Below are 16,347 nucleotides of genomic sequence, written 5' to 3' on the forward strand. Positions count from 1 at the left end.
AGAAATGTGGTATGATTGATCTTATATAATATGATGTTGAGGATTTATATTTTATTGAGAATTATTAAGGAAATATTCAGTTAAACAGTATGATAGCCAGAGTATACAGTACATGTTTCCCCTCCCTTCTCCTCCTTTTCTTCCTCCTTTTCTTCTCATCTCTTCTTCCTTGACTTCCTCATCCTCCTTCTCCTCTTTCCTCTTCCCCATTTTTTTCTTCTCTCCTCTGATCTTTCTTTTTTTTCTCCATCAGAAGATTTTCATCATTTTCAAGGAAAGGTTCAATAACTCCATAATAATTTTCTCATTTTCAATAAATCTATAGTGGGTATCAGTTTGAGGGAAGCTATTTTTAATAGAAATTCACCTAGCACAAATAATGTCAGAAATAGATAAGATATTCTTTTGGAGTACTAGTATGAGAACATTGGTAAGTCAGTGAATACTATCATATTTTAAATAAATAAATTTTTTTTAAAAATCAGAATTCATAGAGAAAACAGTTTCTTTACCAAAAGATACTAACACAATTAGTTACATTTTACAAAAATGAAGATAAATGCTCGCTTTTTATGGATAAATATATATAAAATTAAAAACTGAGCAACACATTAAAAGTTTAGAAATAAACATCAAAAATTCTAAACCCAAAATTAAAATTGGAAAGAAGCAATGAACTAAAAACTCTTAGAGGGTAAATCCTGAGAGTAAATATATGAGAAAAAAATCTTCAAGACTATTTCTATTCAAAATTTGTAGATTACATCTTAAAACAAAATTTCCGTTCCAGTACCCTCATATCCTCATTCTCTATAGCTGAGAAAAGGAAGAAATACAGAGGTTGACATGTTTTGCAATGTTGTCTTTTGACTCAAACTTCAGTGGATCTACTCAGCCTTTCTTGTATGGCACATGTACTCTCACTATTTCCAGCCTCTTTTCTTCAAACCTCATAGTGCATTTGACATCTTTGTTTTGAGCATTTTGTTTCAAATTTCCTCTTTGTTCTCTTTTCCTGACTTTCTCCCTATTTCAGCTTATGATTGACAAGGAAGGCAGTGTGGTGTGGGAGCATGAAACACAAACTCTAGAGTAAGCCTACCTGGCTTCCAATCCTAACTCCACTAATTAGAGGCCAAGTGGAACTAGGAGCTTACTTGACATCATAGCATCCCTGGCTATGAAAGGTAGAATTTTAATAGATCTTGTTTTACAGGTTTACTATAGGGATGAAATGTGTCCATTTTTGTGAAGTATTTACAGTAGTGTCTGGCATACAAATGACTGCTATAAAAATAAAGATTAAATGCATTGAGTTTTGTCTATAATATTTTGCATAGATAATCTATGGTTAATTAGCTTTCTGTACAGCTTGCAGTGTTTTGAAATCCAAAATTGTTTCTTCTTTATATAAACATGTCAATTATTCTTTCTTTTTTGATTTCTAATTTTTTTCATACTTAGTGAATGTTTCATTAACTAAGAATATATATAGTTTTATTACGATGTACTTATTTTTTTGTATTTAAGTATTCCACATAGATTTTATTTTAACAACAGCTTTACTGTCTTATACTCCACAAACCATAAAATTAATCTATTTAAAATGTGCAGTTCAGTGCTTTGTAGTATATTCCAAAATTGTGCAGCCATCATGGCTATCAAAGTTTAGAATATTTTCATTCCTCCAAAAAGGACTTCAGACTTATTAGCAGTTATTTCCCACTCCCCCATTCCCTCAGTCCCTGGTTACCACAAATCTATCTACTATGTCTATGGATGTGGTCATTCTGGACATATCATATAATTAGATTCATACAATTTGTGGCCTTTTTATCTGGCTTCTTTCGCTTAGCATATTATTTTCAAGATTTGTGCAAAGGTCCTAAGACTGAAAAAAAGGTTTATTCATGTTGCAGTGTTTATCAGTACTTTATTCCTTTATATTGCCAAATAATATTTCATTGTATAGATAGACCCTATTTTATTTATCCATTCATCCGTTGATAGACATTTAGGTTGTTTTTCCTTTTTGCCTTTCATGCACATTTGCATACAGTTAGTATTAGACATGTATTCAGTTCCTTTGGGTATGTACACAGAAATGAATTGCTAGTCTTAGGTAACTTTGTTTAATTTTTTCAGGAGTGGCCAAACTGTTATCCAAAGCAGAGGCACCATTTAATATGAAGTTTCCAAATTTTCCACATTTTCTCCAACACTTGCAATTGTCTCTTTTTTATTTAAGCCAATGTAGAGCATATCAAGTAGTATCTCACTGAGGTCTTTATTTGCATATCCTTAGTAACTAGTAATGCTGAACATGCTTTTATGTGCTTATTGTTCATTTCTAAATCTTTTGAGAAGTGTCCATTTGAATCCTCTAGCCATTATCTGAATTAGACTATTTGTTTTTGTTTTGTTTGTTTTTTGAGATGGAGTCTCACTCTGTCACCCAGCCTGGAGTGCAGTGGCGCACTGCAGCCTCCACCTCTCAGGTTCAATCAATTCTCATGCCTCAGCCTCCCCAGTAGCTGGGATTACAGGCATGCACCACCATACCCAGTTAATTTTTGTATTCTTTGTAGAGATAGAGTTTCCCCATGTTGGTCAGTTTGGTCTCATACTCCTGACCTCATGTGATTCACCCGCCTCAGCTTCTGAAAGTGCTGGGATTACAGGTGTGACTACCATGCCCGGCCTTACTATTTGCTTTTTGATTGTTGAATTGTAGTAACTCTTTGTATATTCAGAATAGAAGATCCCGATCAGATAAATTTTCTTCAAATATTTTCTCTATTCTATAGGACATCTCTTCTTTCTTGATAATGTCTTTTGAGGAGCAAAATATTTTAATTTTGATGAAGTTGAATTTACCTATTTTTCTTTGGTATGTTCTGTGTGGCCACTAAAATCTTCGCTCAGCTATCTTAGTGGTGATCTAATGATTGAACAGGAATTTAATTAAATGCTTTACATCAGTAAATCTCCTAGGCTTTATTGAGGTTCTCTATCTCTGTTTTGCATCACACTATGAGTGTTCATATATAATTCCCAACTCTGCCTTAGCCTTCAATTTCTGCTTGTGTAGAACCATATGAGATAAGACAGTAGGGATGCACACATTTCTTTGGAGCATGCACACAGTCCTGCATGTTTATGTGGCCCTCTAGACTCCTAGGAATATGTGGAACTCTTCAAATTTTTCTACAGAGATCCCATTCCTCAGGTTTATTTTGTAATGCTTTTTAGTCAGACTATTGTTATCTACAACTAGTATCTCTGTTGCAGGAAGTTGGGAAGTTGTAATGTTAAACAACTGCTGTTGTTTTCTTTCAACAGAGACTTTAGGGGACAGGCACAGTAGCTGATGGCTGTAATCACAGCACTTTGGGTGGCTGAGGCAAGCAGGTCACTTGAAGCCAGCCTGTCCAATGTCGTGAAAAACCTGTCTCTACTAAAAATACAAAAATTAGCCAGGCGTGAGACGTGTGCAATTTGGGTTGGCTGAGGCAGGAGAATTTATTGAACCCAAGACTCAGTTTAGGGAGACGGCTCTTTACACAGAGTGAGCTTTAAGTCTTGCTCTAACAAAAAGTCATGAAAATGTAAGTTTTCGAAGACCTGCTGGATCTATCCAACAAGGACAATTCTCTGAGGATGAGGCCTTGGACAGCTTAAGACCTGGTCTTTTCCTTCCAGTGTCTTCTAGGATGATGAGTTTCATAGCTGGCATAGTTTCAAGGCTGCTAATTGAAGGCCAACATGCAGCTGTGGAGAGGTATTGAGGAAGTAAAGTTAAAATGCTTCATACATTTTGCTATTCATAATAAGACACAACTACTTTTTGAATAAATACTCTGTGGGCTATTGTGAGCATTTCTCTATTAACAGAATTCTGAAAAAAAAAATTGATTTTGGCAATTTTTGCCAGAATAGTCATTACCTTAATAGAAGAGAAGATTTTCTCATCTTTGCTGTTCTGGAGGTGCTCCATAGATTTGATTTTGAGAGTGAAGGTTTTTTTCCTCTCTTTTTTTCCAAAACGCATTTGTCTTCACTATTTCAAAGTGCTATGGTTATTTTATTTGAATTTGTTGATGATATCTGGGCTTGCAAAATAAACGCTATTCTATGATATAGCTCTAAATGTTGTCACTGAGATCACACTGCTTTAATAATTATTTTTATTGGTAAATATATAATTAAATAATAAAAGAGTATGGGTAACTACCTGTGTGAAGAATGCAGTTAGCAGGTGTTTGTTTTAGCTATAAATAAGAAAACACATTATAGCTGCACCAATCTTTTTTTATTTTAAAATATTTATTTACTTATTTGTTTGTTTATTTATTTATTTATTTATTTTGAGACAGTCTCACTCTGTCGCCCAGGCTGGAGTGCAGTGGCACATTCTCAGCTCACTGCAACCTCTGCGTCACAGGTTCAAGCAATTCTCCTACCTCAGCCTCCCAAGTAGCTGGGGCTACAGGTCCTGCCACCACACCCAGCTAATTTTCATATTTTTGGTAGAGATATATCTTCACCATGTTGGCCAGGCTGGTCTTGAAACTGCTGATCTCAAGTGATCCACCTGCCTCTGCTTTTGAAGGTGCTGGGATTGCAAGTGTGAGTCACTGTGCTCAGCCTGTACTAATCTTAAAAATGGGAACTGAATTAGAACACATATGTGGAAATTAAGTTACGTTATATATTGAAAATGGATTTCAAATAAATATTTAAAAGCTATATTTATGAGTGATATTATGCTTTTTAAGCAAAACAGATTGTTAGAAAATTATAATTACAGATCCTTTATATTTACACACCCAACAATGCTCATTTTGATAATTTTAAAACATATTTGAGTCTATTAGTTTTGCACCTGAATACACATTTTAAAAAGTGAAATTGTTACAACTAACTTTAAATGCAAAGTTTTATTTTATTTTACTTTTTTTTTAATAGGACTTTGGAGATGATGGGTCCTTGTATATTACTAAGGTTACCACAACTCACATGGGCAATTACACCTGCTATGCAGATGGCTATGAACAAGTTCGTCAGACTCATATCTTCCAAGTGAATGGTAAGAAGTGATTTTTGCTACCCTCTCTATTCAAAGAACACCACAAGGGAAGGCTTCAATATTTTAAGTTTTTATAAGGTACTAATAATATTTCAAGTTTTGAGACTTAACTGAAGATGTAAAAGTTTTTTAAGTAAAAAAAAAATGTGCAAAGTTACAAAGTTTCCAAGTGAATAAACACTATAAATTGGTACTTTATTTTCATTATCATAAAATATTAGAGTAACTCATTGTAATTAGAAAATTAAAATACAAGAAATTTACATTATTTTTAGTTTGGAATATTGTTAATATTCCAATTATGAAAGCACGTATTATAAAAACAAAATTTAAACAGATCATCTATTTAATTGTTTGTATTAATGATATAGAATACTATTATTCATGCATAGCAAATTTTATATTCTTGGTTAATTTAATGACTATCTATGATAAGCTCAAGTGAGCTTATCACTCCTACAATCAGAACTTTTCTTTATTCCTGATTTAATTCAAATTTTAGTTATTTACTTGAATTAATACAGGATCTCATATATGATTTATTAGTAAATATTTCATTTCCATAATTTATTGTAACATATGTTAGTCTACAATTTATAAAACGGAGGCAGAAACTTACTTGGCTTTCTGTAGGAACAGCAAGATAGCTAGTGTGATGGGCATGAATTAAGAGGAAATTGGCAGATAATAAGCTTGGAGAGGTAGCCTAGGGGCAGATCCCATGGAGCCCTGTGGACCTAGGTAAATATTTGGATTTCCATTCTAAGTGTAAGGGGAAGCTATCAAAGTGTTTAGTATATGGAGTAGCACATTCTGATTTGTTTTAAAATAAATGAATAATTTAAAAACTATTTTAGTGTCCAAGTAAGAGATAGTGGTAGCTCAAAATGTAGTCTTAATGGTGGAGTTATAAAGAAGTGGTCACATTTGGAATATATTTTGAAAGTAATTCTGTCAGTATCACTGAGGAGTAGCATGTGAGTGTGGGAGACTGTGAAAATATGAATCTAAGGAATTTGAAGGAAGCAGTTAGCTATAGGGGTGGGGCATTTACTGCTTTGAAGAAGGAACACACTTTGAGATTAGGTACAATTCAATTTTGGCATGTTAACTTAAATATAATTATCGATGGAAATGACAAATATTCAAGTAAGGAACATGAAAGCTCAAAGTCCTATGTTCAGATAATAACAATGCATATAAATTGCATTTAAATTCATAAATCTGAGCCTAATGAGGTCTCTTTAGAAATGAGCATATATGGATATGAAGTCAGAGGAATGACTTAGAGAGGAATGAGCCTTGGATCTGAGGTTAACAAGCAGAAAAGACTGAGAATGAGGACTCTGTGATGAGACGTATGTGTCCTGGAAATCAATTAATAAAACATGCCCAAAAGTTTGAAAATATTGGGTAATCTGATTTGACTGTTGTTGACATTCAAGGGAAGCAGATCTAGTTATTGGTTTCTGGTGAAAATCCAGTTGGCATCTAGACATGATCAAGTCTTCGAACCCAGTTTTTTTTTTTTTGTGTGTGTGTGTGTGTGTGTGTGTGTGTGTGTTGTGTGTGTGTGTATTTGAGACAGAGTCTTGCTCTGTTGCCAGGTGCAAGGCTGGTGTGCAGTGACGTGATCTCGGCTCACTGCAACCTCCGCCACCCGGGTTCAAGCAATTCTCCTGCCTCAGCCTCCCGAGTAGCTGGGACCACAGGCATGTGCCACCATGCCCTGCTAATTTTTGTATTTTTAGTGGAGACGGGGTTTCACCATGTTGGCCAGGATGGTCTCGATCTCTTGACCTCGTGATCTGCCCTCCTTGGCCTCCCAAAGTGCTGGGATTACAGGCGTGAGCCATCGCACCCGGCCTTGAACCCAGTTTTCAATGAAATCAGGGAAGAAAGCAGGCAAGATTCGAAGTAGATTCATGCTGTTCCCAGTGGTCTCAGATGTTTGGAGTTGGACATTCATATATATAGCAATTGTACCTGCTGATACATGATCTTGAGATGGTAGGACAAATCTGTGCTGAGACTGCTCCTCTGTGCTGAGACGTTCTTGAACGTCTGGCCTTCACCTTCTATTTTGTGGTGAATGCTTACTGACTGCACATTCAACAAGATTAATGCCCTGTTTCTTTTCTTTTCTTTTCTTTTTGAGCATTAGGGATAGAGAGTCTCCAATTTCATTTTTGGCTGACAATTAATTCTGCCTTTTATTTCTTATCCCCACTCCCAGTCCTAGTTCTTCCGTGTAAGAGTTCTTAGTAGTTTTTAGAGTGTATGTTACATGTTCCCTACCTGTATCAGAATGACAAAAAAAAAAAAAAAAAAAAAATCACAAGCACAGAACCTGGCCTTCACCAGCACTCTCAGGAAGTCTGATTTGAAATCTGCATTTTGCAAAGCTTCCCAGGAAATTGTGATATATGGTAAAGTGTGACAACTATTCTAAATGGCTGCTCTTCAGGAGCTGCTGCTCCTCATTCATGTCTGATGTAGGTTTCTTACATAACTTACTCATTTGCCATGCTCCAGCTGGGAAACCCAGGAAGGAGACTTTGAGTCAAACTGCGGACTTTCATGTTGCAAGATTGCACTGAGCAGCACTGGTGAAAGGCGGCTTCCCTATTTCATCTCCTCCTGTGAATGAACTGCTTACTCTCTGATCTCAGGTTTTTCTGAAGATAGAATACGGGAATAAAGAAATAATGAGGTCTCAGAAACACAGTGCCTCCGATCAGCCTTAGCTTTATGAATTAATCAAGAGGAATTCAATATTAGTAGTGATTGCTTGTGCTAAACTCTTTTTCTTTTCTAGGTACAAGGGTCCCTGGACCAATATCTCACAGGTCGCAAAAGCAGTTTTTTTCCATTATATCCCACAACATTTAAACTGCTCTGACTTTCTTGGTATAAAGGTTTTCAGGAAGGAATGGGTTTTGTGGAGAAAAACAATGACATTATCATTGCTGAGAAGGCAAACAAGATGAGGAGTATAATTTAAGCACTAGCTTTCAGTACTTGTGTGCAATTATTAACCTTTCCAAGACCAGCTTTTGCCAAGTATTGGCAATAAAACTATGATTATAGTCAATTCAAGAGAGAATGGAAAGTGGAAAAATGAACACTTCTATAATTAACTCTTTTAAAGGAGAACATTTTCTGAAAGTAAAGAGAGAACTTTGCAGCAGCTGCAAAGCGCCTGCATTTAAGGGAGCAAAATTTATAAAAGTTATAGATATGATCATCTTTTATGCTGATAGGAATAATCCAGTAAAGATGAAAAACATATAATTTATAAGGCCAAAAGGATAATTATAGTAACAAATCAATTAAATTTAAAATTGATGTGATCTAATTCACAGAAGAAGGGATTGGCGTTTGGAAGATGAATAGTTCATCTGTTGAAACAGGGAGAAAGACAAACTGGGAAACGATTCACCGTGTAGGAAGATGAGGATGTCCTTTTTGCACTACCTAAATTTTCTTCAGGGAAATGAATAATATCAACGGTTGAAAGTGAAGAGTTTCTAATAGCTTTAGTGGTTTGAGGAGGGGAAGAGATGTGAAATAATTATCTTGCAATGCAGGAGGGGGATTGAAATAGCAATATGTAGTTGGTATGTAGGGAAGAGCTTGGAGTATTCATGACGTATGTTTTCCCTCTGTTGTGACTGACTATAAAGTGGCCATGAGAGGAAAAAAAGATTTCGATTTAGCCAGTGTTTTGTCAGGTGAGTAAGTGGGAGATAGTTAGGAGTGAAGAAGTTAAATAAGTTTACAAGGGAGTGATTAGGGTAGACCAGACACTAACTGTGAGATAAGGACACAAGCGAGGACATGATAAATGTGACATGAAAATTGACTGGCATTGTCAAGTTGGTCAAATATTACTAGGATGAGGTGCTAGAGAGGAAGATATGCAATACCCTCACTCAAAGCAGCTGGCAATTTCTGTTTATTAAAAAATGTTTCTAGTTAGGTCAAGTCTATATAAAGGAATGTGTGGACCACTAAGGTTTGCTAGGGTTTTAAGCAGCCCAAACGTTCTAAATCTAATTTGCCAGTTCGAGCCTTAACCACAGGAGAAATAAAGTATAAAATAACACTGATTTATCAAATTCAACTATCATTGAGCAAAAACTTGTTCTACCGCATTTATATCAACAAGGGAAGGCAATAAGTGTGTTTCAACGTCCATTTTGTTTTTATTTTTAACAGTGAGGGATTGCCTTTAACTGCTATAACATAGACCCAAAAGGACAGAGGCTCAAAGGAGATACAAGTGTATTTTTCTAACACATAAAATAAGCCAAGATAGGGCAGTTTGGGGATGGAAGATCTATATGTTCATCAATATCATAAGCTTCCCCTATTATGATTAGCATGTAGTTTCTACCCATTTTGAAATCCTGTGTTGGGATTTCAAAATGGGTGGAAATTCTGTAGACCTTTCGACAGGGAAGCTGGAAGTGGAAGGAAGGGGGAAGTCACACATGACACATGAGAAAGCACTTTTTAAAAAGTTTTAACGAAAGCACCAGTGATAACTTCCATTGATCCTCCCTAAATACAAAGACATGGAACAATGTATTTCTCTGACTTTGATGTATAGCCACCCACAACAATATAAAGACTATGTTAATTAGAAGAAAGGGGGAAATAAATATTGAATAGGTAACTAGCCACCTTATTTACAAAATTTCTGATGTATCAAAATATTTTGCCTTTGTTTGGCAAAATTCTATTTTTGTTTAATAGAATGATGACACTTTATAATAACATATCTACAAATGGTGGGATAAGTTACAAAACCACAGCCCTAAAATTCATGCTATCTCTTTTTTGGTGTGTTCCTTTCCTTTGGTTTTATGGTATTTTGTATTTGGAATAATAACTTTAACCACATTTATTTTTTATGTAACGAAGTATAATAAACTTGGGATTACTCAAGCGTTATAAATTAGTAACAAAAACAGTAGTTGGGAATGAGGAATAACACTGGTTAAAATACAATGAAAATGCAAGAAAATGCAAATTATCTACCAAACAGCACATTTATGGAATTCTAAATCTCTAAAACTGGTTTAACTCATCTTACATTTTTCATTCACTTTTAGAAAAGGTTAAAAAACCTTTAGAAAATCCTTTTTTCAGAATTTAAAATATTTATCTTAACAGTTTGTCAATTTCTAATAAAAATAAAATATATCATTGATTACCATGACAAGCCCTGAAAATACCACAAGCTGTAAAAGAGTATTTTTGAAGTTCAAAGTCTATTTAAATATCCTAGGGCATAAGCCAAATAAAAGTCTATCTATAGCCCTGTTCCTTTTCAAACAATGTAAAATTAGATTATTGAAATATGAAAGTGCTCTGTGTCATTGTCTGGAAAAACATTATGCATAAATCAAAGTAGCTTGACTGTACCAGTGGATTTCATTTCATGCTTTTCTTTCTCTTTTTACATAAAGCAAATCGGTTTTAGATGTTAAGCTTATGGTACAGAATGTTTGAAATTTTTAAAAGTCATCAGTGTTTACACTCCCCTCTGGGCAGAAAGCTTGTCCATATTCATAGTAAACCTACATGTACACTGTTACTTCTCTCTCATTCAAATTATTTAAGTCCTCAGACATAATATTGTGTGGAGTCTTTTTCTACTGAAGTTAAAAAAAAGTCTACATAAAATGGTTGTTATTTGTTGGTTTTACAAGCTGTCTATATAGAACACCCCTATTTTTCTCCTTCAACGTTTGGAAACATCTGTAAGAAAGACATAGGAGCCAGATAAACAGATATTGTGACCTTCATTACTGACAAAGCCGTTAATTGGAAAACCAGCTTAAGTCTTGGGCAACAATAGCTTTCTTTCTTGCGTCATAGAATTCAGCTTCCTCATCTAGTCATAGGCAACATTGAAATCTCTGCACTGGGTGTGTTAAACCTTCCTAGCTAAGCTTGGCCAGAGTGCAGAGGAAAATAAAACCTGTCTGTAAACAGTGAGATCTAGAAAGCAGGAAGTAAGAGCTCTCCTTCACCCTCTCTTCTCCTCTCACTATGAGTTAATAAAGGATGAGGGAGTAAAAAACTAGAGGGTTACTCTTGCTCAGTGATTGTCAAACTGTGATTCATGCACAAGGAGCAAAAGCAACCTGTTTTAAAGACAAATTTTCAGGGATCATCTATGCCTACTGAGTCCAAGCTCTAACTATGGCACAGAACATCATGTGTTCTAACAAACCTTCTGGGTCATCCTTAAGATAAAGTTTGAGAACTACTATTCTGCCAGTTTCCCTCCTAAAAAAAATAACAGGTGGGAATATATTTTCCTTCTTCATATCAGTCAATTCTTTATTCTTTCAATTTTGAGTTAAAACTTTCAGTTGATTGTCATCTAGGAGATAGACTCTTGCTTGGGGGGTGGTATCAGCCATGTATCATTTCAGCCTTTTCCCTCATGAGGGCCACCAGCAGACAGTATTCATGTCTTGCTCCATAGCCCAGGCAGGCTCCCTGATCTATGGTGAATGTCGCTTGATAGCTTCTTACTGCAAAAGCTAATCTCTCTGCAACGCCATGGTTCCTTAAGATTTTATTAGGTAGGATGGTGCAAAAGTAATTGCTTTTTTTTTTTTCCTCTCACTTTTTTTTTTTTTTTTTGACAGTCTCACTCTGTTGCCACCCGGGCTGGAGTGCAGTAGCGCTATCTCAGCTCACTGCAATGGCCACCTCCCGGAGTCAAGTGATTCTCCTGCCTCAGCCTCCTGAGTAGCTGGGATTAAAGGCACCCGCCACTACGCCCAGCTAGTATTTTGTATTTTTAGTAGAGACGGGTTTCACCATGTTGGTCTCGAACTCCTGATCTCATGATTCACCTGCCTCCCAAAGTGCTGGGATTACAGGTGTGAGCCACCACGCCCGGCCCTGCCCTCACTTTTAATGGCGAAACTGCAATTACTTTTGCTTTAACCTAATTGCACAAGAATCTTTATCAGCTACACTGAAGGCAGCCCTAATAAGCCAGGGATTTGATGTCCCCAGTGACCATCATTAACCAAAGAGGGACAGAAATCAGTGGGTAAGAAGCACAGCCACCCACTCACTCAATGGGAAGTCCTGAGGTGCATGCAACATTTTTCAAGGGATCCATACTAGAATCCAGTCCTTTTTTTTTTTTTTTCCATAGTGATGAATCTCATGCATGCATCCCCTTTTTCTCTTACTTTGTATTGTTTTCCTTTCCATTGACTAACTTTTCCCTCTTTCACACTTGTGTCTCCTATGATCACTTCTCAAATCAAAACTAGTTGAACCCAGGGTCTTTTCTCAGAGCTGCTTTGGGAGATACTCATATTTTAAATAAATTCACTTAGTAACAATTACTATTTGATTGTAGCCTCCTCTAAGAATTACTAATGGGCACTATATATTTGTTTACAGAAGGCTTTGAACTATAATAAAACAGTACATTAATTCATTAACTTCAAAGCCTCAATTTCCTCTATATATTGTTTCTCATGTTAAATTATGTTGAGTTACACTGTTCAATAGAGTTCTTCAGACACTCTGTGATTAAATTAAATCATGATATCAAGATACTTCAATTATTGAATTGCAAGAATATAGACATGTTCAAAAATTAATATATAAAATGTTCTAATTATTAAAGTCCCAGAAAGAAATAAAACTGAAGAGATTAAGTTCCAAAAAAATTATTCCAAAGTTGAAAGAACCGAGTTTTTCCCTCATCTTTATTTTGGTCACTTTCAGGGAAAAGAAATCCTTGAAAATTTATGGCTTGGGGATAACTTAAACATTTACTTCCTGGGCTTATTCTCACTGGGTTTTGCCATTCATTTTCAAATGAACACATCCTTTTGTTTTTGAGAGAGTCTCGCTCTATCATCCAGGCTGGAGTGTAGTGGCACAATCTCGACTCACTGCAACCTCTGCCTCCCAGGTTCATGCGATTCTCCTGTTTCAGGCTCCTGAGTAATTGCAATCACAGGTGCCTGACACCACGCCCAACTAATTTTTGTATTTTAGCAGAGAGGGGGTTTCACTATGTTGGTCAGGCTGGTCTTGAACTTCTGACCTGAAGTGATCCGCCCACCTCAACCTCCCAAAGTGTTGGGATTATAGACATGAGCCACAACGTGGGGCCACATCCATTCTTTATTCTGTATTTCTTCTTATATTGGATTTCTGTTGTATTTCACATAACATTTAGAATTCTATTTTATCTCTACTACTGATTTATTAGTTATGACTTTTTTAAAACATTTTTGTTAGGTGCTATAAGCCACACTTAACAATATGAAAACTAACTTATTGTCATGTATTTTTAAATAATGTTTACCACCTCATGTATAAAGTAAGAACCTTAAAATAGCACACCTAGATCTCGCCCCTTTGTATCCTTTGTAAGGATATTATCAAACATTTAACTTCTACATTTGTTATAAAATACACGATATGTTGTTCCATTTTTGGTTTAAAAGTTAAATATTTTCCAAAGAGGTTTTTAAAAATAAGCAGGAGAAGAAAACATCTGCATTTCTGATTCTCTTCATTTTTTCATGTAAAACTGAATTTCTAAATTTGCCTTTACCCTAATAAACATGCTTTAATAACTTGAAGTTCAAGTCTGCTTCTGATACATTTTCTTGTCCATTGTTTGTGTGAAGTTATTTTATTTTTTAATTGAATAATAATTATTTTGGATATATTTTAAGTAGACAGTTTTTGGGTTTTACTTTTCTTTTAACAATTTACAGATGTTCTGTTATCTTCTGGCTTGCACTTGCCTGGTTTCTAAGAGGACATTTGCTATATTTCTAGTCTTTTTTTGTTGTTTATCTGACTGCTTTTAAGATTTTCTCTTTATCATTGGGGATCAGGATTTTATATATGGTAAGCCTTGGTTAGATTTTCTTTACTTGGATCTTTTTCTGCTAGAGATAACTACTTGGACTTTGGTATATATATATTTAAAAATATTTGAATAAACATTTGGCCATTATTTTTTTCAAATAGATTTCTGCTTTCTCCATCTCTTTGAACTCAAATTATAGGTACATGTTTCTGCTAGATATTTTACCATAAATCATTGAGTTCTGTTCCTTCTTTTCTGTCTCTTCAACATTTGTACTTACTGTACTTCACTGTAGATAGTTTTTATGCTTTGATTTTAAGGTGACAGTTTTTTCTTTTATCTGTATGTCTAATCAACTGTTAATCTCAACCAGAGTTTGTTTTTCCTAAATTTATTTTAGATATTATATTTTTCAAACATATAAATTCTACTTAAAAAATAATTTTCATTTATTCTTTCATTGCATTTGTGTTTTCCTTTAAACATTTAAGCCTATTTATATTGGCTAATTAAAATCCTTGCTTGCAAATTTTATCACGTCTGGAAATTATCATCTCTTTCTATTCACTGATATTTTTCTTGCATGAGTTATATTTTTTCACTCCTTCTTATATCTGTTAATTGTTTTATTGAATGCCAAACACTGTTGAGAGTATAGATTTGCCAAATTTTTTTGAGAAGTGTTGAATTTTGTTTAGGGGTCAATTTAATCTTTTCAAGACTTTAAAAAAGAAGAAAACAGACAACTACATTTGAGTCTGTCTAGAGCAGCCTTTACAGTAGGATTTCTTTCTCTCTCCTTATGATATGCATTATGAGGTGTTTTGTGAAGTCTCTGCAACCTGCTTTTTCAGTTAAGTCTCTCCAATCTGGTTAATCTAACTCACGTGACACCTATCCTTGTGTAAGCTCTTGTAGCTTTTAAACATAAGCTTCCTGATTGTAGGTGTTTCCTTAGTCATAAATGTTGGCCTCATTTTCAGTAATTTCATCCTAGGTGTTGAGCCAAAGCCCCAGCAGACCTGCATTTAGATTTCTGTAGCTGTTTATCTACAGAGTTCTCTACCTTATGCTTCTCTAGAAATTGCAGCTGACAACTTTTAGTGAATTCCAACCTCTTTTACTCTTAGTTCAGTGAGACCCTTCAGTTCACTCTTTCTGCATCAATGTCAGTAAATGCCGCCAAGAAGAAAGCCAAGACAATTATACACATCACATTCTTTTTTTGTCTTTTTTCCCTCTTTGTTCAGGGATTGCTGTTTTCTGCTGCTTGTTTTCCAATGTTTTTTAACACTCATTTCATATTTGTTCCATTTATCTATGGAAGACAGCTTACAAGTTTTAAGTTATGAGTTTTCCACCATAACCTCCATCATGTCAATTATTCTTAAAGGCAAGTTGCATGGGATAAAGGAAAGTTTTCTTAAGATCCTCATTTGTGGCTGGGCTCGGTGGCTCATGCCTGTAATCCCAGCACTTTGGGAGGCTGAGGCAGGTGGATCACCTGAGGTTGGCAGTTCGAGACCAGCCTGACCAACATGGAGAAACACCATCTCTACTAAAAATGCAAAAGAATTAGCCAGGCGTGATGGTGCATGCCTGTAATTCCAGCTACTCGGCAGGCTGAGGAAGGAGAGTCACTTGAACTTAAGAGGCAGAGGTTGCGTTGAGCCGAGATCTCGCCATTACACTCCAGCCTTGGCAACAAGAGTAAACATCTGTCCCCCCCGCCAAAAAAAACCCTCTCATTTGTAAAAAATTCTGAAAGTTAGTAGACATGGCTAATATTGGCAATATCTGCTCTACAGCCAATAAATTTAGAAATTTTAAGTAATACCTATTTTGTTCTCTGAGTCCAGTACATAATTCTGCCAAAAAACCATAGCATATACTCAGTAGTACAAGAAAGAAGAATTAACTCCTCCTCTAAAAAGAAGAGTTATTTGTGCTAAAATACAGTTTTCCTATAACAATGGAATAAATTTAAAGAACTTATACGAATGGATCATAACTTCTCATGGAAAGGTTAATTTCATCACTGTGTATTTGTGATCAGCCAAATAAATCTTGATAGTTTTCCTTAGTAATTGAAGCTCAATATTAGCCAGCTTATGGCCACCTACCTAAAGATTACCTTCCTCAGACCTCCTTGAACCTTTGTTCTGTGACAAATTTTTGGCCAATAATTGTGAAGGTAACTACTGCTTTTCATATCTCAATTACGATAATAAAAGGAAAGATATATGTCATTTATTCCTCTTTCTGTTTGTTGAAAAATGACTGTGATGTTGATAGTTGGAGGAGCTATTTTCAATTTGAAAAAGGAAAGTCAAGGGTGTAAGAAACGGATCAAGTTTTTGTTTTCTACATATGGCTA

At 35.3% G+C, this 16,347-nt stretch overlaps 1 protein-coding gene across 5 annotated transcripts in view; it reads left to right on the top strand.

Annotated features, from left to right (window-relative positions):
* The window catches only part of FSTL5 (follistatin like 5), an 832,703-nt gene that overhangs the window by 597,611 nt on the left and 218,745 nt on the right, over positions 1-16,347 (top strand). For all 5 annotated transcript variants that reach the window (XM_021666691.2, XM_064383772.1, XM_064383775.1 and 2 more), the window contains exon 8: positions 4,969-5,089. In XM_021666691.2, coding sequence (XP_021522366.2) covers positions 4,969-5,089 — 121 coding nt within the window. The remainder of the gene's footprint in view (positions 1-4,968; positions 5,090-16,347) is intronic.

This window comes from Aotus nancymaae, unplaced genomic scaffold (assembly GCF_030222135.1).
Source record: "Aotus nancymaae isolate 86718 unplaced genomic scaffold, 86718_ANA_hifiasm-v0.15.2.pri h1tg000033l, whole genome shotgun sequence".
Taxonomy (NCBI): domain Eukaryota; kingdom Metazoa; phylum Chordata; class Mammalia; order Primates; family Aotidae; genus Aotus; species Aotus nancymaae.